General features: G+C 39.0%; 2 protein-coding genes across 2 annotated transcripts in view; both read left to right on the top strand.

The window, feature by feature from the left end:
- Positions 1-2129: 2129 nt before the first annotated feature.
- Positions 2130-8664, top strand: LOC122968599 (glutamine synthetase-like). Its single transcript, XM_044333956.1, has 7 exons — positions 2130-2175; positions 3552-3726; positions 5150-5311; positions 5405-5551; positions 6583-6710; positions 6871-7070; positions 7994-8664. Exons 2-7 carry the CDS (start codon positions 3558-3560, stop codon positions 8301-8303), a joined length of 1116 nt encoding a protein of 371 aa, XP_044189891.1. The 5' UTR covers positions 2130-2175; positions 3552-3557; the 3' UTR covers positions 8304-8664.
- Positions 8665-13789: 5125 nt separating this feature from the next.
- The window catches only part of arrdc1b (arrestin domain containing 1b), a 39826-nt gene continuing 28677 nt past the window's right edge, over positions 13790-24938 (top strand). Inside the window, exon 1 of the mRNA XM_044333535.1 lies at positions 13790-13997. Coding sequence (XP_044189470.1) covers positions 13880-13997 — 118 coding nt within the window. The 5' untranslated portion in view covers positions 13790-13879. The remainder of the gene's footprint in view (positions 13998-24938) is intronic.

The following is a 24938-nucleotide window of genomic DNA, read 5'->3' on the forward strand; positions in this document are numbered from 1 at the left end:
GAGTCTTTGGTGTATGTGTTTGGTTGGCTTGTGAGCCTTTGTTTTAGAGGAACCTTTGAGTATGGTACTTTCGTTCAGTTCATATTCCAGTTTTGTGTTTGGTTTCTGGAATTTTGTGAAGGCAAAACATTGGAGGTTTGTTTGCTTCATCTTGCTGCAGGCCACTTTTACACTTAAGATTAGCTCTGGTGTTCATTCTGACCTCAACATTTTTGCATACTTCAGGTCAAGGGTTGAACCTCATTCCATCCTGACCACATTCCTTGCTATTCTGTTTCCCTCACTTTCCTGTGTTCCGCAAAGACAAATCATCATTTTTAGGTGGGTACTGTCTTATACCATTTGGATATTCATTTCAAAGGTACAGTAAAATCCATACAGCTATGAACGAGTCTTGTCTTGACTATTTACTTGCCAATTAACTAGCCTCTCTGTTTTGATGGGTTTGTGTACTCCCCATTTAAGTGCTCCTCAGGATCCAAGGTTGCTGGGTGGGGATTCAAATCTGGTGAATTGGGTGGCAGTGATTTAAGTGTTTAGTCATTCATTGATATGGATGTGTGTGACTGCCATTCTAAGATTATGGGGAACAATTGTGAATTTTACATTGAGCAAATGTAACCATTTCTCTTTCTATGAAATATTGTATTGTTTTGTCTTTGTAACAACTTTGTTTTGCTTCAGATGTCAAGGTGGAGGTGTGACGGCCCTCTCACTGTCTTGGAGGCTGCCTTCTGGATATTGGCTGACAGCGGAGGGTCATCAGTGTAATATGGTTCACCTGGGCCTGCCAAGCTATAAAAGCTAGCCCATGTTGTCACTCTCTCTCCCTTCCTCCTGCTGACATCCACCCTGACTCATCTTTTCTTTTGTTTGCACTTTGTTCTAAACACCTTGTTTTGTTAGTTTTAGAATAAATAAATATTTGTCTTAAGCATATTTGTTTTAATGTTTGTTTTTATTTGGTTAATCAATATTACAATATCTAAGTGTTTTCTCATTGGTTCATGAGGTGTGGTTGACTTGACATAGATGACAGAAATTATTGAATATTCAATTTGTAAGCACTTCATTTTCAGATATTTGACAGGAATTTCCCTTTTATTTGAAGGTTAGTTTTTCTCTCCACACAAAGGAATGCGGTCCCTCAAAAGAGCGCCAAGGATCCTTTTCTTTCAGAACACACCTTATAGGCTATAAAAAGTTGTATAACTCTCTTCTGCTTTTTGACTTGCTGACAAATAAAATTATACCTGCTCCTGCATGCAGAGCTAATGTCAGTATGAACGCTCCCTTAGTCCTGTTGAGATACAACAGAAATTTGTCATTTGGTTGTTTGGGGAACCCATGGTGGCCTTTTGGTGGCCCCTCAGCTCCCAAACAGCTGCTGAGGTTGCTTGTGTCATCAGCATCACACCCTTAAACACACCATCACAGTGTCTCATGTGATTATTCCTATTTCTGTAGGAGTTGTTGAATTTCTGCTCTCATGCCTGATCTGAGGACAGCTAACCAGACGGAAACTGAACATATGAGCTGCTCCTAGTCTGTAATTGTGTTCACTGAGCTGCAAGACTTGACTCAGCTCAGCAAACAGCAGTCACTATAAGCAGATGGCCTCTCCAGCACAGGTGGGTGTTCATTATTATTTCTCATGGGAGTTTATGGTCGCCTCAGCTGTACCTGTGCAATGATTTGATTGATTTGTTTTGTTTTGCTTTCTGTGTGCACTTTTATATGTTTTATTTGTATAGTATATGTTATGTGGAGGACAGAATGGGTGGATTTTGACTGAGGAGGTCAGTTTAAATGTTTACAATGTGCTGACTGTATACGGATGTCATGTTTACTGCTTGACATGTTTTCTCTCCACAGAGCAAATCTTGTCACAGATTTTAAATGTTTTTCTTAACAGACGCATGAAGGATCTGTTTTTGTCTAATGAAAACATCATCATCAGACTGTATGTAATGGAAACATACATACAGTATTACACATAAACACACACCTACAACTAATGAAAGCCTTTAAAATGTCATATTATGTTGAGTCCATGTGATCCTGTGACGTCAGCGTGGTCATTTACATTCCAGTTAAATACCACAAACAGGTTCAGGCAGATCAGACAAAGTTGTCTATAGTCACTTGACTACATCTGGAGCCACCTGTAACACAGTAAGTCCAAATATTTATCTGTTTTATTTTTAATGTGCTTCAACAAAGCACAACATTGTGTAATCTGAATCAACACTCATGATTTGAGTTAATGTATCAATTTTTGATCCTTACATGAGGAAAATTGCTGTGTCTGATGCTATTAACTGGACAAATGTGGTCATTAAGTGATACAGCTCAAACTACCTGAACTTATATTACTAAGAACTAAAGGTTTTGAAAAGTTTTACATGTTGCTGAAGATAAGAGTGTTAAAGTTGTTGAGTGAAGGAAACATGAGGGAAAATGAAAGTAAAAATTAAGTTTTGTACTTTTTCTGTGAATGAAGTTAAGGGAATCTTTAAATTTAATTAAGCATAATATTATAATATGATATATATGTATATGTTCTTTATCCACAACTGGATCTGTTAATACATTATTTACAGATTTTGTAAAAAAAAAAAAAAACCATAGATATATATATATAACAATAATAAATAATTCATAATTGATGAGGTGCACATGCAAAAACCCCAATGTTGTGTGTATATTGTGTAATATATATAGGTTATAATATATTTGACCTACTTATTGTTTACATTTTACTGACAGCAAACAGCTGTTCCTGGCAGCCTCTGATTGGTTTTCTCTTCCTGGTTTATGTTTACATATACATGGTATCGGCACTCTTTGTCTGTCTAAATCTTGCCTGATGAAGGTCTGAGGACTGATTTGATGTTAATAAAAAAGAGTAGAGGTGATTGACAGCATGCATTCAGAGACCAGATGTTACAAATTTTCATTCGTTTTCTTCTCTGTTCTATTTTCATTTACTGTAATTGTGCCTCATAGAGATTTCAGCAGAGCACAGGCAAAAGACAGATTTGGTTTCAGTAAATATTAGTGTACAGTTGTGCACTAATATGTGCACTTGATTTATTATTTTCAATCAGATGGGTTTTTTCTTTGTTTGTTTGGTTTTCTATTTTTCACTGTTTGCTTTTGAGTGTTTGTAACTGCAGTCTCCATATACAAGTGTGTTTAAGTCTTGATCCTGGTCTTCTGTGCATGGAGTTTATCACCTGTCAATGAACATACTTGGTTTAAGGTGAATTGGAGACTCTAAATTTCTTCACTAAAGTAAAAGAAAGAACTATGGAATTGCAGCCTAAAAAACTTTCCTGAGGTAAAAGTAAACAAACAACACAATATTTCCCTTTAAGAGTTGTCAGAGGTAAGTGCTATAAGTAGGCAGATCAACTACTAATCTAAAGAAGTGACTAATCCAGCGTCTAACATAAAACACAAAACCTAGGACAGATACTGGAGGTAACAAGTCACATAATATAATAAAAACATCACCTCTGCATTGTGATCTGTCTCTCTGATCAAAGGTAAACATGGCATCAGTGTCAGTCAGTTCCTGTCTTAACAAGGCTGTGCACCAGCAGTACATGAGCCTGCCGCAGGGCGGGAAGTGCCAGGTCACCTACATCTGGATCGACGGCACTGGAGAGGGACTTCGCAATAAGACCCGAACCCTGGATGAGGAACCAAAGAGCATAGATGGTAAATGTCCTCTTTTTATTGTGAAATACTTTTGGGGTGCGTAGCAGTTGACATTTTACCTAACTTTAAGGAGTCTACTTTTACCTTTGTACCTTTACTTTTCATGTCAAGATAAAGTAAAATATGCATTTAATACGTTTCTTTAAGGGGTGAAACAATTGATCCTTCAGTCTACTCTTAGCAGTTAATGGCTTTAAAAACTTAATGTAATGGTTATTTAAAATGTCCTCCAGCCTTGCAAAGTAGAGAAAGACATTAAATTAGGAGATTAAGAGATGGATAGAGATTACAGAATGATTTAGGCATTTAAAATTTATTTTAGAGATGTTTGTGGTCTAGTGAAGGAGTTATTCATAAACAAATATCTAGACGAATAACAGCTGCGTTGTTAGGGAGAAGCTCCAAGAAAAGGGAGGGTTGCACACCTACATTGTAAACAGCACAGGTATAGAAGAGCATCCTGGTACAACGTCAGTGAAACGCAGGCTCAGCTAGAGACCAAATGTTTAAGTACTGTATTGAGATCTCAGAGGGCACTGGTACTTAGAGTTGCACTTTATGTTAACAACAGATCAAATGACTAAGTGTAATGTTAAAAGGTGACCCTTGTAAATTATCAACTGACTCTGCAGTTCCACTCAGCTCTATGGGGAATTTTAGTTTCCTTTAGGTCCTTTAACCAACTTCAACTTTAATTGTTTTGGTTTTCCAGCTCTTAACGGAGGCAGTGGGTGGCTGTTTTCAATGAAAAAGGTCCAATAAACCAAATGTACCCTGATTGCCCTGCACTAAACAGCAGACAACGTTAGCGACTAGCTGGTGGACAAAGTGGAGCATTTAGCAGTTAAAAAAGCAAGAGACCAAACTAAAAGGAGAGAGAGAATTGGATTTACATTCATCAGGTGGCCAGAAACATGACTCCAAATGAATGTTAATATTGGTTTGTATCAATTGGGTGTGTAAGAAGATATTTGACAGTGCATGGTAACAACTTTGTCAATGTTCTCAGCTTGTTCCACTGCCCCCAAGTGGCCAAATAAATCAATTAATGCTGCTTTAAATCCTTTCTTCACCTGATCTGATCATGGAAACCTTGAGATCCAAGGTTTTCGCTTGACAGAAAAAATATCCTAACCCTACTCTACTTTTGATACTTTTGGTACATTTTACTGTTAATAACAATCAACAGTGTGTAATAGTGTAATTTTCCATTATGATGTTTGTATTTAAGTAAAACATTTAAGTTAATTTGGTTCCCAAATACAATAAATGCACAGGATTTTTTTCCTGGTGGCATCAGAGTTAAAATAGTCTGTGAGCTGATCAGGTTTCACATTACGCAGCATGACACAAATCCAATTCTGACTTATATTTAGAAGAGATGTTTTTGCTGACAATCATTTGGCTAAAATGATATTACCAGATATTCCTGAGTGGAACTTTGATGGCTCGAGCACATACCAGGCCGAAGGCTCCAACAGTGACATGTACCTCATCCCTGTGTGCATGTTCAGGGATCCATTCACATTCGACCCCAACAAACTGGTCCTGTGTGAGGTCCTCAAATACAACCGCTTGCCTTCAGGTACATTTTTCACCTTTCTGTTTACCTTTTTACGGCCATGACCCATAAGGTTAGGACAAACAAGCTGTACTGGTTTTTGTCTTTACTGTCTAGAAACGAACCATCGAGCGAGCTGCAACAAAGTGATGGAGAAGATTAAAGAGCACTCTATGTGGTTCGGCATGGAGCAGGAGTACACTCTCTTAGGAATTGATAAATACCCTTTTGGTTGGCCTGCGAATGGATATCCACCACCCCAAGGTGAGTCAGCAACCAATTTTCACTCCTCTTTGTTCAAATTATTCATGTGGAAGAAGTATTGCAAAATAAGGTACCACTGTTTAATAAGCAAATAAGTAATAAGTAAGTAATTTATGGCTTATTGATTTTTAGTAAAGTAAAGTATTTAATACTTAACAAAGCAATAATAAGCTGCTTGCAAGCTGAACATTTGGGTTGCCAGGTTGTGAGAAATCTAGGCCATTGACTAACACATCGCTAACACCTACAACTGCAGACCTCATGACTTATTAGAAAGTAAGAAATCCACAACTTTTTAGCAAGATAAATCTACGGGGTCACAATAAGATTAACAAGTTAAAAAAGAATCAGGCAAAACACTTCTGTAGCAGAAAACTCAGCAATTTTTTTAAAATTTAGAATTGTAAATAAATCAACTTAATTTAAAAAGAAAAGCTACATGTAATTTCAAATAAATCTTTGGTTTTTTATGAAATACTTTGGGAATTTTACCTCCTCAGAACTCTAAAAATAATCTGATAAGGAAACATCACTTTTTGGTTCAAACTGTTCACTGCTTGGCCGTGAATGTGCATTGGCTATAAAGGATAACAATCCAAAAAGGTTGTGAATGAGCGTAACAAGTTATCAAATCTGCAGTTATAAATGTTGGTGAGTCTCTTATAAAGAATTTGTTCCATGAAAAAAATAAAATGAATTAAATTAAATGTGTAGTGTGGATGCTCTTTAGCTCTTGGTCCGACTCATACACCAGAGAATTTTCAGAACCTGGCAACCCAAAAGTTCTCCTTGCAAACAGCTCATCAGATCTTCCCTGTGAATTAAAGAATGAGATAAAAAGACAAAATCATTTATGCTGGTGGAGGATCACCTCCAGCCAAACTGTTTTTTACAAACTGGCATATTATAAAGTGGTACCAGAAATAAAATTATCTCAGAATTGTCAATTAATCACAAATACAATTAATTTTTGCACAGGCTTTGCATGAATTTTGTCTTAACAAGCTTCCCATCTTATCCCCCATTTTCAGGTCCTTACTACTGTGGGGTGGGGGCAGACAATGCTTATGGACGGGACATTGTGGAGTGTCACTACAAGGCCTGTCTCTATGCAGGAATCAAAATCTGTGGCTCCAACGCTGAGGTTATGCCATCTCAGGCAAGTGTCAGCATTATTCAAATACACAGCAGTGGAAAGAAAATGCTTCCACATTGGCATGACTTTGCATTCAACTTGAATTATTGTTCATGTTTTTTCTTTTCTTCCCATGTGCTATTTCACCCTCTTTTCATTGCCTCTACCCTTCTTCTAACCTCAGTGGGAGTTCCAGGTGGGTCCCTGTGAGGGCATTGAGATGGGAGACCACCTGTGGGTTGCACGCTTCCTGCTGCACCGTGTTTGTGAAGATTTTGGGGTTGTTGCAACACTGGACCCCAAACCAATGGAGGGCAACTGGAACGGTGCTGGTTGCCACACAAATGTCAGCACCAAGCAGATGAGGGAAGAAGGGGGACTGCAGTGAGTAAACATTTCCATAGAAACTTCTAGTGACAGCAATTCATTCATTTTAATTGGTAAATAATTAGGATTAAATATGTTTTTATTGACAATGTTTTTATTTTTGCAAATGGTTGGATGGTTTTAAAAGACTGTCGGTAAATTATTAAAAGCACTGTTTTGAAGTCAGAGTTTATCTAGAAAATGAATGTTCTGGTAAATAGTGTCACTTATAGATTCTGAAACACACTCTAATTGTGTTTGCATGATCACAAATCTCTCTATAGAGCTATATGATTTTGTATTTGATATGATCCAATAACATAGCTGTTATTTGATTTGGTCTTAATACAATGTGATTCCATACAATACAATGAAAATCCCCAAGTATAATTTACATTTACTTTACTTTTTGTGTCCTTATTTGATCATTTTTGGTACTTAGGGTGATAAAAACACAGTAACACACTGCAGCTTTTCCAACAGGCTAAATTTTTCACTGGTTGATCATTTCACATAACACATGCACCTTTGAAATTTCTCTGTTTTCAGGCAGAAATCTTTTAATTTTTTACATACTCAAAACTTATAAAGAAAGAAACAATTGGACTAATTTAATATGGACTGTAAGTGTTCCTGTGACTGCAGATAATTGAGTTTCTCTAAATTCTGTAACTTAACGCGGCTATCAGCAATATTTATATATAAACGATGAAATACTTGTATGTACAAGGGATCACTTGATAGCGTGATAGACCTTTATAGCACCTTTCAGCTCATTGTTTTGGATTTCTGGCCTTTACTGTTTTGGTTCACTCTCACAGTTCTCATAGTGTTGTTTGTGGCTATGTTCTCTGTGGAAAAACTCTAAAAACCTGCCATACACTAATGCCCAGCACCAAACTCCACTCAACTGTCTCTTCTGTTTTTTTCTCTGATGACAGATACATCGAGCAGGCCATTGAGAAGTTGAGCAAAAGACACTTGGAGCACATCAAAGTGTACGACCCACGTGGAGGTCAGGACAACATGAGACGTCTCACAGGTCATCATGAAACCTCCAGCATCAATGATTTCTCTGCTGGAGTGGCCAACCGTGGCTCCAGCGTCCGCATCCCTCGCCAGGTAGGCCATGAGAAGAAAGGCTACTTTGAGGACCGCCGCCCTGCAGCAAATTGCGACCCGTACGCTGTGACAAAGGCCATCGCGAGCACCTGCCTGCTTGATTCACAAGAGGAAGAGGAGAGCGAGTAGGAGAATTGCACATCTATCTGTGCGTCTACCTGAGTAAGATGCTTGAATAACATGGCGATGAAGAAATTAAGACATGATGTTTGTTTTTGTTGATGAATTTATTGATCTAAGTGGTTTAGTTTGACATAGCTTGCATTTACATGTGCAGATGTGCACAGACAGCTGCTTCTCCAGTACTGTTATAGTCCTTAGAAATAAGAAGTTAAATATTTTGCACAGCAGTTTTGTCAGAAATGCAGGTGGGTTTTTTTCGGAGCCCTCATACATATTATATTGTATTAAAATATTAGTCATTGTTTCTTAAATCTTGTGTTACATGTGTTAGTGCGGACAAAGTGAAATAAAGATACATGGTGCTGTACTTGTCTCAGTTTTTTCTTGTTTGTCTCTTAAAATTTGCAAAAATGTAACAGGTTAAAACTAGAGCAGAGCAATCAATCAATACAATAGCAATAGTATCATGGTCAATAGAGTGTAATTTGTCCTATTGATTGGTTGCTGAATGTCAGACAGAGACACCAAAAGAAATTAGTAAGTAAGGAGAGGGAAGGAAAGACGAACAAGATAGGTGGTGTGCTGCTGACAGCAAGGAATAACCCTCATCCCTGAAGTGTTTTGGTTCAGATCCTGCTTTGAATTATAATAATGTGTGTCTAATATGTTTTTCCATAAAAAACTACTTTAAGATCCTTAAAATGGCATCTCCTCCTTCTTCCTCATTGAAAAAACTGCTGGATAGCCTACGAGATGTCTCCTACTTCACTGTAAAGTCCATTCTCAGTGTATGTGCACTGGAGTCTTCAAGTTTCTACATCACACGTGTTTAAGTTGCATACTGGGCCATGATTGGCTTCCAAACTAGTTGTGATGTCACAAATCATGCTCATAGGTATACGCCTTAAACTGAGAATTAAGATAGAGAAATTTTACTCATTCAGCAGATGAAGGTGAAAACAACTTTGTAGTGTCTCTGCACATACGTCCTTCTGCACAGTAAAGCTCAAACATGCAGCTGAAGTAATAATAAGAAAATCAAATTTTTCAGTGTAGGGACTTTAACCTAAATGAAATGTAGGCAACGCTGTGAGCAGTCAGTGTTCGGAAGCAACTGTGGGAAATAAACTGAGCTCATCTGGGTTCGTTCACTCAGTTTGGGTATTCAGTATATGTTGTGGCCCGTTAGAAGCTGCTATAGCCACAAAGCTTAGTGGCAACAAGGTGGCAGGAAGTTTCGGCAGGGTGGTGTGCGGGGGTCCCCACGATTCTGCAGGTAAATGACAGAACATAGCCAATAACTTTTTGAGTGAGTGTGTTATTGTGCTGGAATTTATATAAACAGAGAGAAAACATACCATGACGTCCAGCTGAAAGCAGAAACAGAGTCAAAAGTCCCTTAATTCAATTTTTCAATTTTTTTCAATTAAATTCAACTTTATTTATTTAACGCCGAATCACAACAGAAGTTATCTCAGGGCACTTTTCACATAAAGCAGGTCTAGATTGTACTCTTTATTTTACAGAGACCCAACATTCTCCCATGAGCAAGCATTTGGCAACAGCAGCAAGGAAAAACTCCCCTTTGATGGGAAGAAGAACCAGGCTCTTGGTGGGCGGCCATCTGCCCTCACTGGTTGGGTTGAGAGAGAAAGAGGGAAGGGAAGAGAGGAGAGAGAGACACAGAGAAGCATAATAACAACAACACTAACAATAACAACAACAATAATAATAATAGAAATATGACTAATACTCTCAGTCCTTATCTCTTCCTGTCAGTTTCTGTTTCTGTGCCTGTGCCATTCTTATTCTGTCTCATCTTTCTCACTCAGTTCTTCATCCCTCACATTCAGTTCTTCTTCATCTCATTCTTCTCTCTCTCTCTTCTCCTTTTCTCTTCCCTTTGTGAGTTTGTCGTCCTCCTGCCTCTCACTCTGCTCTCCTTTTCCATCCCTCCCTATCTCTTCCTCTTGCGCAGTCTGTAGCATGTTTTGTTAAAGATGGTGCTATCTGCTGCTCTGCCCTTCCTTTTCAGTTTCTATCTGAACAATCCAGCTGCACTGACCTACAGTAGTCAACAAGTGAAGGGACATCTTGGTTAAAATCTGTTATGTAGAAAGTATAAAGAACTATATTTGCTACAGTGATATGCAATTACTCTAATTACAAATACTGTGATAGGTTAAAAGACTTTATTCAGCTTATCTGACTCTAAAAGGAAAGACTCATACTTTTACAACAGTTGTGCTAGATGAGGAGAAAAGGCAAAAAAGGCCTTAAAAACATCAAAACATCCAATCCCAAGAGTAAAATAAATTCAGGAAACAGCCATCTGGCCTAAACCACCACTGTAGTTACAGATGTAAATACTTATGGCAACTGTCCACCAGGTGGAGCTTCTGCTGTATTTCTCATCTTACTTTGTCTCAGCATGACTCCACAGTTAAAACAACAGTAATTCACTTGTCAGATCCACCTGATGGAAGGTCAGAGTGTCATTACAGACCAGAACCTCCGTTTCCCAAATGCATCTTAAGGCTAAGATGATCTCAGTCTCATTTTAAGTCTGTGGGCTAAGATCACATTAATCTTAAAATCCTTTTGGGAAATGGGGCCTTGAGACATCTATGCAGCACTTTATGAAGGGAGAAGAAGGATGTGGTTTGAGTAGATGAACCATCAATCCACAACAAGAACAACATGATCTGTTATCATATGATATATGATGGCAGAAAAAACATGAATGAGGTTGCCTAGTCATCATACTCTCAGTATTGGCATGGATTCACCTCAACCTGATGCTCAGTGTATCTGACATATGGCGTTAACATCTTATCCTGTTACTTCCTGAAATACGATCCTCTCATTTTCATCCTTGCGGTGTCAAAATGACTCATTATTCAAGCTGTTGGAGGGAAGCGTTTTTTGCAATACGAGTAAACAAAAAAAAAAAAGAGATTCTTTAGGCCAGATCAGATGCCACCAGATTTCCATGGATACAGGGAGTAACTTGGCAACCATGGTGTTTGTCTGTCGTCATGGAAACATCAGAGCTTTTTACCAGGAATATTGGCAGCCTTGTGAGATGATGACGGAGAAAGAGAAGCAGAATGAAAACTATTGTCTGTCTCTGTGTGTTTGACGTCATTTTTTTTTTGTCTTCTGATGAGTGCCATATTTTAAAGCTTCATGACTAAAACTGAAAGTGGAAACAATAAAAAGCAAATTATCTTTTCTGTGAATGTTTTATGCATCAAAGCTATCAAAACTTTCAAATCTATAACATTCATCTGCTGGTGCTGCACATCGAGACAGGAAGCACAGTTAGAGACAGGAAGCATACACAGAGATGGGAAGTGTATGAGCCAAGAGAAGTGCTGTGAGACAATTTTATTCAAACTGTGTTTCTAATAGTGTATGTTTTAACTTACCAAAATACAAAATGAAGTGCACTTAAAAATGCCAGCATGCAGTCTAAAATGCCTTAATTTTTGAGTGTGGTTTTGATGTACTTGGTTAGCCCACAATGGAAATGGTTGAATCACTCACAGCAGGAAAAAGTTGCGGACAGTTGTGCAATGCTTTGCCAACTGCTGAAAAAGAAAAGAAAAAAACACATTTGTGTTGAATATGTGGTGCAATAGTTTTACATTTTTTACTATATGTTAAGTTTTGATTCAGAGTCTTTTGGTTCACACCTGGTATCTTTTCCTGTTAATACAAGACAATATGGTCATATATTGTTCTCTAAATGCCAACATAGTGCTCTTAACATTGACTAAAAGGATTGCGACACTGCCAGTCTACATGCAATACATTTCGTTTAGAGGGTTTTCCTGTTTTGAACATAGACAATATTGTAATAATGTCATTTGAGACAGTTGAGTTGAGTTCCCCACACTAACACCTTCACCCCTTGCTGAGAGTGAACTCTATTAGACTTGAACTGCATGCACTCAGAAATTAAGTGCAGAAAAGTACTTTTTGGAGGGCAGTGCCAATAAGGCTGGATTATCAAATGGCAAAGTGGGCAACTGCTCCAGGGCCCCAGAACTCCAGGAGCCCCAGAAGCTCCAGTCTTGCTGTACTGTATGTTACCCGAGATCCCGAGGCCCTAGCTTGAGAAGGGTCCCTGTGAAAGACTAGTTGATAACCTTTCTATTTCAGATTTGTACTTACATGTTGTATATTCCTAAATCATTTTGTGTTTAAACAAATAACCACACAGGTAGAATTCTAGCTTAAAAAAAACTGTAAACAATTTACAGAGCGAGAGGAAGTAAGGACTTAATAGTGTCCCAGCAGCTCATTTTTTACCCTTGTTTATCCCATGCATCTATAATGATACACTGGGAAGGAATGTAGGCCTACCAAATGAACAAGATTTCTCAGACTGCGTGGTAATATTTGTACTGTATTATCATCCTTGGAAAGTCCTGTACAGTCAAAATGAAACTGAACCTGCATTACAGGTATTACAGTATGGGTAGACACATGAGGATATGGCTGTGTACAACATGTGTCCAACTTTCAAGTGCACACAGGATAAACTGCTATAGTTGGTGAAACAACATCACCAACTATGGCATATCCTTTCAGTCTTACTGGTATTTGGAGCTCTGTATTTCCTTTCCTCTTCTTCCTCTTCTTTTTAATAAACAAGGATGTATCAACAGTTGCATTATAAAAACAAATAAATAAATAAAAACATGGCAAAATGTGTACGGGGTGAAGGGTATTAAGTTGAGTAAAGCCATTAAGTCCACTAAATGAAATTCATCCAGAATGCTGACATCTTTCTTTCTTTCTTTCTTTCTTTCTTTCTTTTTTTGGAGATTGACTTCTGCAATTACAATGTTGAAAGCAGGTTTTAGAGCCAGTTAATTTAGATAAATACTAATTGTAACCTTCATTTATATAGGCTAGCACTTTTCAAAAATAAGTGCTTCACAGACATAAAAACAGAAAAGACACAGTGAAATTATAAATTAGAATAAGTTCAATGCAATCAATGAGCAGGACAATGAATAAAAAATTTAAGAATAGACAGCTAAATTAAAAACGTAAACAAAACAAAACAAAAATACTATACCGTGCAACTTAATTATATTGTGGTACTCAAAGTGGGGTCCGGGGACCTCTAGCGGTCCTTCGGGGGGCTCTGGATGGTCCCCAGCCAAAAGGGGAATAATTTATTTTCACTAAAATTTCATCCGTAAATAAGACAATGACAGAACGTATGACTATTTTGGTCATGGGTTTCATACACTTTCTGTAATAAAACATCTCAAAGCAAAAATCTTATCAAGTAGAGGAACCTGGGACAAAATCTTATCAGATGGGGGTCCGTGGTCTGATTTGTGTCAGTTTAGGGGTCCTTGACGTGAAAAAGTTTGAGAACCACTGGTTTAAACGACCTTCGCCTTCAGCCCATAAACCGCGAGATGAATCAGTGATTATCCCTCCCATTACTCTCAATGGGCTGTCAAAGTGACGTCAGTGGTCTCTGTCGGCAGCAGGTGAGAGCGCAGCGTCGCCTCCTCGCTGCTTTCACAGACGCAGAGCGGCGGAGGAGCGGAGCCATGGGAAAGCTTCAAGAATTTGAGATCACTTTTGCCAACAACAAGGTGGTTTACAGTCCGGGAGAGTCTATACGCGGAAGTGTGAAAATACGAACCGGCAACTCGCTGCAGTACAAAGGTAACCTCCAACATTTCCACACAGAAGGAGAGAAACATGTTTGTGCCAGCGTGTCTTTCAGCTGCTGGTTCAGCGAAGCGCGCGGAGAAGGTCGATGTAAATAAACTTTTCCTCGGTGATGGTAGACATGTAGGAGAATATATGTCGCTGTGGCAGCAAAGTGGTGATTTCTCAGCCGATTGAACGTATCGTTTTGTGACCGTGACCGCCTTAAAAATGTGGTGCGGACATCACGGATTTCGGTGCTGCTGCTGCGCCGAGGAGAGGACGGAGCGTTTCCTCCCGGCAAATGACACCAGCAGCCGCGGAGGATTCTGTTGTTGTGCCATAAAAGCTGGTTGTTACTGCTTCTCGTTAGTCAGGCCGTTTGAAAACCACATCCTGGATCACATCCTGCTTGTTATAACATGTTGCTTCCACATATTGTTTTTTGCGAACCCTAGAAATTGTTTGGAGATATTGTTTGAATGATGAGAAGCTTCCAAAAAAAATCAGGACAACAGGTGTTAAACACTTTATTGCTATTAAAAAATCTTTGTCTGTTCATTTACGGTATGGAAGGATATTAAAAGCTTTTACTGCCAAGCATCACAAACTTGTGGGTACAGTTAATAATGGGAGTAAAGTAGGTTAACAAGGTGGGGAGCAGCTCTTTGGAGTTTCCATGGAAGTACACAAAGAATCCATTGTACGAAAGTGATCCTTGTGGGGATTCTTCTCTAATAATAGAGGGCTGCTAACAACTTTAACTAGCCTAAAGCACTTGTTGTATGGGAGTCTGGCACAGAGGTATGTTAATTGACAGGGACAGTAAATGAGACGGGTTTCTGTGTGTTTGCCGAAGTTGTGAGAACGAAAGATGTAAATGTTTACCTTTTGTCATTGCCATGAAATAACAAGTGCAGAGCTGCACTTGCAACTTTCCCCACATGCATTTTAAATGTGTGCAACATAGCCGGCTGCCAAGTGAACATCCATCCTCTCAAAGGAAACATTCATGAACATCTGCTTCCAACAGAACTAATCTATCAAGATGATTTACTAAAAAGACTATTCATGGCTTGATGTCTTGATGATTTAAAAACCTGATTCACCTCTTGAATTCCATCATATTTTAGAGATTTTGTGTGTTTGTGTGTGCATGTTTGTGTGTGTGTGTGTGAAGTTATGTGGTGTATGTCTGACGTGGTGAAATTAATTTGCCATAATGCACAGGCTGACCTGAAGCAGATGGTGTTACAACAGAGGTCAGAGCTCCTGCTGAGCTCTGTTACACTGTAAGGTCACACGGCTGCAGTTCCCCAGTACCTGACACCGGCTTTATTCCTAAATAGACCCTCTTGTGGTGGCTGCTGTGGCAGAAATCGGCTGTTCTTCTCCAAATTACTGTATGTGAGCAGCTCAATAAAAGTATTTTGCAGTAAGTTGGTGACCAGAACATGTGGAGAGATTCAGATGTTGATTGAGGCTTTGGATCAGCTGCACTGACTTGAAATGTATCTGTTGCAATTACTGGTCTTTGTTTGAAGTCAGATGTCACAAATGCAACGTTCAACCAGACCGCAGTGTGCTTTCAGTTCTCACTGCTGTGACAAACGACACAATTATTAACAACACTGATACAAAAATCATCATTTTTCAAAGCAAAGTAGATCTTAAATCTTTAATTAGATAAATGCAGATCAACTCAGAAAATGCCAAAAAAATGCACTTCAAGAGAAATAAAACCAGGAAAGGAGAATAAAATTTCACGCTGCAATCATCTTGACCAAAATGATTTTGTTACATTGTCATTCAGTTGACTACAGAAATAAAATAACAATCTTCAAACGGTATTAATGACAAAGGACAGTCACATTTATATGACTGTATCTGGATGTTGTGAAGGTTCTGCCAGAGCTGACACACACCTCCACAAACACTTAACTAAACACAATTACTGAAGGTATATTTTTGAACAATGTGACCCAATAGAACAAATTTTTATTCAAGCCTTTCCTGGAATTCGACTATAAACGTTTTTGACAGATGTTCTTTCTTTGAAAAGAACCACAATAACAGAAAAGTTCATATCAATATAACTTTTTATAGTTTTGGCAGACTGTGACAGTTCTACAGAGTGATTTTATCCGGCAGGCTGGACAGTAGGAGGTAAAAAGTTAAAAACATTTTCAACAGATTCTTTTAGTTTTCCAGTGGTATTTTTGTCAAAACTGAAATATATCTCTATATTTGCAACTTTGCTTTGATCGTAGAAAAAGTGCCGTTTTCTCTTTGTCTTTCTATTACAACAAAACAAAATAGCTGTGTCCACCTTCTGCCATGATAAATGTGTATACTGGCATGCTGCTGAGTGCAGACCACGTAGGAGGTGGCATAGGAGAGTCTTCTTGTTGCTTGTAACTGCTGTTTTTCTGTAACAGCACATACTGAACTGAAGCTCACTAAAGCTCAACTGTAAAGTGTGACGGGGAAGTGATATACAAGATAATACTGTTTATGCCAGTCAGAATCCTCCGCTTCCTCCTCCAGGTGAAGGTTCTTCAGCTGAGGAGCTCCATCTCAGGCTCACAGCATGTCCGTTGTACTGTAAATGCCGAGGCTGCATTATGCATCCAGTGATGTCACCCCTCTAAATCACGACTGCTGATGATTCCATCAATCAGACAGCTTGAATCATGCTGAAGCAGGAAAAAACGTCTCCATATCTGCTTTGTTTTGAGCGTGAGAATTTCCTGTTTTTGTGTCTTGAGGAAAGAACAAAGAGGAGTAGGTGGTTTGTTACGGTAAATCTGGAAACTCATTGATGGGGACAGTCGGAATAGGTTCGCCATTTAATCCGTTTAATGATTTTATTTGATTAAGGATGTCTCATTAAGTCAGATGATGAGTCACAATGGTAATAAGTGTGCATGGTCCTAGAGTCTTTTTTTTATTTTTATTTTTTTACCAAAAGAATGAATATCTCTTAATGAAAACAGCAAAAAACACATTTTTAACTGAAGAGAACTAAGCATTTGCCTTGAACATGTGTTGGTCAACAGAAAGTTAATCGTCGACAATTCTTCCGGTTCAGTCAGCTTTCACATTTCTCTTCCATTCCGTGTTCATGAGTCTCTGATAGTCGATTTTAACAGCTGCTGTTTCCCACCAGAAATCTGTGTAGCGCCCATGAAAGGCAGAATCCATCCTCAGATACTTCACCAAAGAGCAGCACTGGTCTTCTTTTTCAGGGCATGATATCAAAGTGGACTGTAAATGTATGTTTTATGTCCTTTGAGAGTGTGTGTGTGTGTGTGTGTGTGTGTGTGTGTGTGTGTGTGTGTGTGTGTGTGTGTGTGTGTGTGTGTGTGTGTGTGTGTGTGTGTGTGTGTGTGTGTGTGTGTGTGTGTGTGTGTGTTTGGTGTGATAAGCAACAGAGGCTATCTGTTACACAGATTGTGGCACCATATGAGCTGTTTAGTATTTTATTTACATTGCAGTGTGTGTCTGGTGTGTACTGTTACCAAGTAACATGATGAAATAAATACAGAGGGATATTATTAACAACATACAGGCTTTCTGAGCTGCTGGATACTGTAGAGGTCCAAATTCTCAGCCTCACTGTATTATTGATGATGGAGACCATTAGACAGCATTTCTATTGATTGGCTTCCTTACAAAGACATTTGTCTTGGAGCTTTCAGTCATTTGAGCAGAGTCGTGAATGCATGAATGAAAGTACACGAATAAGCAACTTATACTATACTGATACAGACAGACTGATAGACATGTCGTTGCTGTCATGTTACTGTCGTTACATTAGAGCAGGTAGCATAATATGAAGAACAGTTGTGGGAAGAAATTGAACAGCATATGTTCAGCAAAGCATTCATCCTTTCTTTTGCAGTGGTTACCAGAGCCATATCTTTGGCTCACTTATGTAATGCGTTTTAGCCCCTCTAGTTTTGATGTTTGAGTGGTCGGGTGGTTGGGATTTTCTGTGGAACTTTTCCGTTTTTGTGGTGTTTCAGGTGGATGGACTAATTTGCAGTGTTTGTTTTGCTCGCAAAGTAACATAGGTGTTTTTGACTGTCATCAGTTTCGGTTTATTTGTTGTTCCTCCCTGTTGCCGGATCAAGTCAAGTCTTGTTTTGTGCTTGTTTTGATGTAATGCGTCTCTGTGCCAATGCAAACACGGCAGAATCGCATAGAGGCCTCAATCAAGATTAAAAATCAAGAAGACTTATTTTAATTAATCATGCAGCTGTAGGTGCATGATTTACATCTAATGCTGACGTTGCAATTGTGCAGGAAGTAGTTAGTCCTTTATGTTGTGAGGCAAAAAGTATGTTTCGGGTGGTGGATTGGCAGTGTAGTGCGTCTGACTTTCATTCTGAAGATTGGAGTTTGCAACCCTTCACAGACAAACGATGTATGGTTTTTTTAAAAAAACCATATCCAAGATCTTTTCCTAATGTTAAGTTTTTAATCTTAACCTTTTCTCATCCATAGTTTATTTGCCATAATCACAATCTTTCCCAAGTCATAACTATACTATAGATTCTTGATTTTTGGTGTTATCATTGTCAACAGAGCACTTTACTATTTGTTTTTGATGTCTTTATTTGTAAGATTTTTTAGTATTTGTTTGACAGTTGCCACAGACGCAGAATGAATTTCCTAAACTAATCATAAAAAGTTGAAATATAAACTACATTTTCTGTTATTGACTCGGGGCAGTGACAGAGAACACACTCAGTGAGCAGCAGGGGATCCCTCTGTGTCACTGATGATGATGAGTTATAGATCTGAGGTAGTGGGCAGAGCCAGCCTGTCTGTTTGGTTTAGCCTCCTCCTGTGTCTTGATCGGCCTCGCGGCTCTCAGCAGCACCTATAGTCACCTGATACAGGAGATGTTGCTGTATTGACTCAGTGTCTCAGCTTGTATGGACATTTTATCTCATGAGGGACATTCCTCTTTATTGACAGTTTACTCCAGCCTTTGCCACTGTATGAAAGTGAGAAGTAAGGTTTTGGAACAACAACTGTAACAGGAAATGAGTCACCTTAAGTAAAAGTCCTCTCGGTCTGATTTCCTGCCTGTTTGTAGTCTTATTTACTTTGTCTTCACTGTATATCTAAGTAGACTCCTATGTAAATCTGTCAGTGTGCAGGTGTGAAACTCCTTTCTCAGATGACAGCAGTAGATCTCAGCTAAGATTTCAACAAAGCAGAAACACAAACACCTACTGTAATATAATCGTCATCTGTGGTAATGCAAACCACCGGCTTTATGTAAACAAGACTATCCTGCCCTCAGGTTCATAGGAAACTGGCCACAAGCACGCATATGCACACATACACACACACATACACACACACATTTTTATCTTGTATATAACCTGTGGTTTGTGAATCACATGGGAAGAGTCACTTGTTTTTACAAACTAGTGACAAATAATTTGGACTTTTTCTGCCTTTGTGAGTAGTCAGTGAATTACTAACTCATCCTGTCTGTGTTTTTGTCTAAATGTCACTGAGCAGTTTTGTGTATTCTCACATGTCTGTTGGTTATACCACCACGCTTGTTTCACAGCCATGTTTATATGACAGAGAAGAAGGTGTGAACCTATCCAGTTGCCTCTCTATTAGCTCTGCTAAATTTATGCAAATGTATGCTCTTTACATTTGTTTTTACAATATCAGTTGTACTTTTTTTTAATAATATTGGACAAAGATAACATATGACTACGAGTCACACATCAAAATAGGGAAATGTTATCATTTCCCTATTTTCACCACTTTGTAAATCCTCCTCCTCCTCGAATCTGCTACCTGGCCGGTTGAGGTTTTCAAGTGTAAAAAATAAGTAAACATCAAGGAAAAGCTGGAGGGGATAAACACCAGCCACGATCCAGAACACATAGACAAGCAAGACCATCTCTGCATCCATGTCAACATCGAAGGAAACACAGAGGTAAACATGGAGGGATTAAACACCGGCTGTAGTGTTTCCCTGATATATTCTGCAGAATCATGAGTGCCACTGCTAAAATTTTACACAATCATTAATATCAATGGGCTACTAATGATTTTCACTCGCACACTGTGCAAGCACAATAATACCCTACATTATTGTGGAATTGTTTTGAATCATCGACTAGTGCCAAGGTCACTACTATGTGGACTGCAATCCGGGTCCGGTATTCTTTGTTTCAACCGTGGTTACTGTCTTCTATCATGTATGTAGTGCATGCTCATCTGAAATACTCACCAGCAACTAGATTAAATAGAAGCCGAAGGACAACAAGAGATGAAAATGTGATTGGAAAAAGACTGGATTATTTAATACTGCAGTTTATTCATCACTGTTTTGACTTTAGCTGATGTCCGTTAGGCAAACACTGTCTGGTAATCCAAAGAAAACTGGGGTCAAATTGCTACAGAATAAATCAATGAATCCAGTGTATAAGTGTCTCTTCATTGTGGCAAGACATATCCCAGCAGGCTGAGGTTTCTGTGTGACTGTCTAGTCTCAGGGCCTGAGTAAATCATGACATCATTGCCCAGAGGGTGACTGATAAGAGATCCGTCTGAACAAGAAAAGAGCTCTGCACTGAGCACTCAAAATAGAGGACATTCTGATGACAGACTTTAGCACATCAGACTTTAAGTAAATCACAGTGAAAAGACTGGAAACTACTACAGAAATCTATTGATTTTTTTTACTACTACTGCGGCTATTACTATTACTACAACTGTGCCTACTACTGCAACTGCTACTACTACTTACTACTGCTACCACTGCAACTGTTACTACAACTGCAACCTCAGCTACTACAGTTGCAATTATTGCAACTTTTATGACTACAACTGCAACAACTGCTACTGCGACTACTGCAACTGCTAATACAATTGTGACTATTTCAACCACAACTACTACAACTCTGACAACTGCAACTTCTACTACTACAACTGCTACCACAACTGAGAGTATTGCAACTTCTAATACTATAACAATGCCCACTGCATCCTCTACTACTGCAGCTGTGACTACTGCAACTGCTACTACAACTGAGAGTATTGCAACTTCTAATACTATAACAATGCCCACTGCATCCTCTACTACTGCAGCTGTGACTACTGCAACTGCTACCACAACTGAGAGTATTGCAACTTCTAATACTATAACAATGCCCACTGCATCCTCTACTACTGCAGCTGTGACTACTGCAACTGCTACTACAACTGCGAGAACTGCAACTTCTATGGCTACAACTGTGACTACTACTAATGTAACTGATACTACTTCTGCTACTGTAACTGTTACGGTGTGTTCATACATACGGATACAAAGTAATTGTCAGTCTCTGGCCTCTTGTGAATCTGTAGTTGTGTGTGTGTGTGTGTGTGTTGAGAACATAATTTTACTTACTCTGCTCCAACTGGACAGTTATTTTCTGATGTAGCCATCGTAATAATGAACCAACAATGTCAGCGATTTGTTTCCACATGTTGTTCTTTTAATTGTCTTGGCAGCTCATTAAATACACGTCGTAGAGAAGCCGGACGCCATGACGATCAGCTTTTCCTCCATTTTGTTGTAAGTTATTTCATGTAGCAGTGTGGAATAGTTAACAACTCTGTGCTTCCGTTTCCACAAGAATCAAAACAAGTTTGTGTGAGTGGCTCTTGCTGGTTGTCGCTCACACTGCATCAGAGGACATTTGCATAAAGTTGAGCCTTTCTCAACTTTCCCCTGCAGTGTCGCTGGGCATTGTCTGAATCTCTCTAGCTCAGCGGGGGACACTATGCTGTAAAGCCAGGTGTCATTCACAATGAATAGTAGCCATCATTGTGCCAGTTTTTGAGTCTGTATGTTTGAAGGCCCGTTACTAGTGGTGCTCCTACAAAGAGTTTCTTTCTTGTTTTAATAGGTTTGGTTTGATAGGTCACCATGACCTCTGATCATACTTCACTTTGTTTTGTGGTTAAATTTTTTAGAGGTGTCTTTTCCAGTTTTCTGTTTGCATTGTCCTTTTATGCTTGTCACGGAAAGACTACACTGTATGATCCTGAACTGAGGAAGAAAGAGCTTTTAATCCCTCTGACTTGTGGTGTCTTTTGTCCTGAAATGAGGAACATGACACATGATTACTCAGTGTGAATAACAGTGACTCAGAGCGACTCCATTCTCTCTGCTGCCCTTCAATGTGTGCGGTTGGCATTGATCCACATTTATATTATCATCTCAGTGTACTGTGCCCATAGAGCCGGTGCCATGAGCTGGAAATCTTGGCACCAGCTGCTCCCTCTCCCCCTGGACTTAGTCATCTTAATAATAACTATCCTTTGACCTCCATAACCAACACCCTGTCTAGCCCCACTGCCAGTTATTTAGGTCTATCATAAGAGGATTCTGTCTCATTCCCCATGATAAGCACAAAACACCCCCCGATCACTCCCCCTCGTCCTCTCTCTAAAACACTGTCCTAGATCCTGTGCTATAAAATGAGAAAAAGGAGCAAAAGCAGTTTTCAGTGAGGATGTCACTCTTCTGTGGAAGTGGAACAAAACGTCAATTATTTCCTGCTAACAATGAAACTAAAGATAGAAAGCATGTAGTCAGCTGGGATATAGGAAGTTGGTTTATGCTTGCTCTAGTTTGTTGTTATCTGTGAAGGCGCACATGGTACAGGGATATTCTCAATCCAATCTTAATGCACTGACCAATGTTTTTATATTAACTATGATTTAAAAAACTGTATGTAATGTGAAAGATGGCATAAACCCAGATAATTACCACCAACTCTGAGGCTTTATGCAGCTTTTTAGCCTCTTTGACCTCCATAGTTTTGATTTTCGTCGACATATTTGCAGTACAGTTCAGCTCTCTGCTCGTATTAGCCTCATTTTCAGCAGCAGCAGACGGCTATTTTCAGCCATCAAGCTCTGATAAACCCACTATGCACCACCTACCCAGGACCAGAGACCAAGTTTATGACTAGCTGGTAAAGAAAAGTGGAACATCTGGGAGCTAAAGAGCTCCTGAGCTTTAACTTTTCATTGAAAAAGCCAGGTTAATTCCGCTGAGATCATTTTTTAAGGAAAACTTTGTAAAGTAAATTTAGTAAAAAGAACTTGGAAAAAGTGCTATAATCTTAAAGACCGTGGAGGAACAGGACATGTGATGTTTGCTAAGAGGGCTGAAGTTTTGCTTGATGTGGAGCGAGAAACCATGTTGAATAACAGGCTGCAGAACACAGAGATTATATCTTTTATATCCCGTATTTAGAGGTGAACCTGTGTGTGTGAGTGTGTGTGTGTGCGTTCGATCCAGCTTTTGAGAGGCCATGAAAGGTTTCAATCATCATTCCATCGTTCCACATTTGCTGCTAATCCTCCATCACCTTCTCCCTTCTCACCCACATTTTTCGACAAAGCTCATCTTTCCCCATTTGACGTAGCTGAAAATTGTTTCATCCCTCATGCCTTTGTCAACCTATGATGGGAACTGCCACCACTTCCTATTGACACTTTGATTTAGAGATTGAATACTTCCAGAAACATTTAAATATTGTTTTCTTTTACTTCTGCTCCTTCCATTTCTCTCAAATGCTGATTTCAGTACCAAACTGGAGTGTTGTGGTCGGGGCAGTGATGCTTCTGTAAACAGCATACGGTTGGTTAGCATGTATACTCGTTCCAGGGTTCTCAGTTGTGGGAAATTGTGTTTGTGGCAGACTAGAATCAGCAATAATGGACAGTCTGAATATAAGTTTGTTTCCTCCATTCTTCCTTCCAGTTTTTTAGCACTGGCTTATTGAAGGGTAGTCTGCTTTCCTGACATGGTTTTTTGGAAGCTCCAGGCCATTGGCAGCTGTTATTGTTGAATCTAGTTCACCTACAAACCAAATGAAAAGTTCTGCATAATTTGTATATAATTTGTCCATAACACACTTTGTTAGGTACCCAGATTCATGTCGGGCTTTTTCAAAACAACTGCAGTGCTCAGAAGTCACCAATAACACAAATAGCACAAGTCTTTGGATGGTACTGATCACTACACGAATGCAGCCCAAACACACCTACATCATAAAATCAGCTGCGATTGAACACTGACAGTTACATTCAGAGGGAGTGAGCAGAGGTCTGAAGGTCGCTGTTGGGCGGCTGTTGATACTAAATGACTAATCACACAATCAAAACCAATGTCTGTAGCTTAGAGCAGAGTAAATATCTCTCCACTATAAGTATGGAAAACACAGAACAGGACAGTTTTAATAGTAAATGTTAGATGCAGCAATGATCCTCATGTAACCACATGATGTAACAGTTGATTAATAGTAATAATGAATAATAAATATGAATGCAAAGAGAGTTGCTGGCTTTCTGACTTGGTCTATCATTATACTATGACTGATTATATGAGTCACATCTGGTGGCCCAACTGAAACTGAAACTTTCCGCCTGTTTTGCTGAATACTTAATCTTGAAATAAGATGTCAAAAGATTCAAGACGACTTCGGAAACCAGCTGCTTTGTGTGAAGCCAGTAAAATGAGACCAGGTCAACTGAGGACATCACTGATTGCTGCAAGCCAATGCTAATGTAGGTCTCTGCTGACACAGATACCATCAAACGTGATCCTAAACTGGCAGTGAAGCAGTGTTTACACATCTTGATTCCTGAGTGAGCCTCATACAAATGGCAAGATAATGAAATATCCAGAGAATGAAATGATTAATTCCCTTGCTTCTTGTCATATGATGAAAACCAGATGATAAGTTAGCTGCTAAATATGTGAGTATCTTTTGATGTTTTTGTTTTCCTGATAAAGTCCATAAAGAATACAGAGGAAATTTGTGTCTCCTCAGATCATGATGTCTGCCTGGATTTGAGCCTAAAGCAGTTAAATGTTGAAATTCGTGCCATGATGGGTAACGTGGGAGCGAGTAC

This window comes from Thunnus albacares, chromosome 18 (genome assembly GCF_914725855.1).
Source record: "Thunnus albacares chromosome 18, fThuAlb1.1, whole genome shotgun sequence".
Lineage (NCBI taxonomy): Eukaryota > Metazoa > Chordata > Actinopteri > Scombriformes > Scombridae > Thunnus > Thunnus albacares.

Bases quoted from the DNA above. Each gene is read 5' to 3' on its own strand.
- LOC122968599 (XM_044333956.1), top strand. From the start codon at position 3,558: ATGGCATCAGTGTCAGTCAGTTCCTGTCTTAACAAGGCTGTGCACCAG. The intron at 3,727-5,149 runs GTAAATGTCCTC...TGATATTACCAG, and splicing joins GGAACCAAAGAGCATAGATG to ATATTCCTGAGTGGAACTTT. The intron at 6,711-6,870 runs GCAAGTGTCAGC...TTCTAACCTCAG, and splicing joins CTGAGGTTATGCCATCTCAG to TGGGAGTTCCAGGTGGGTCC.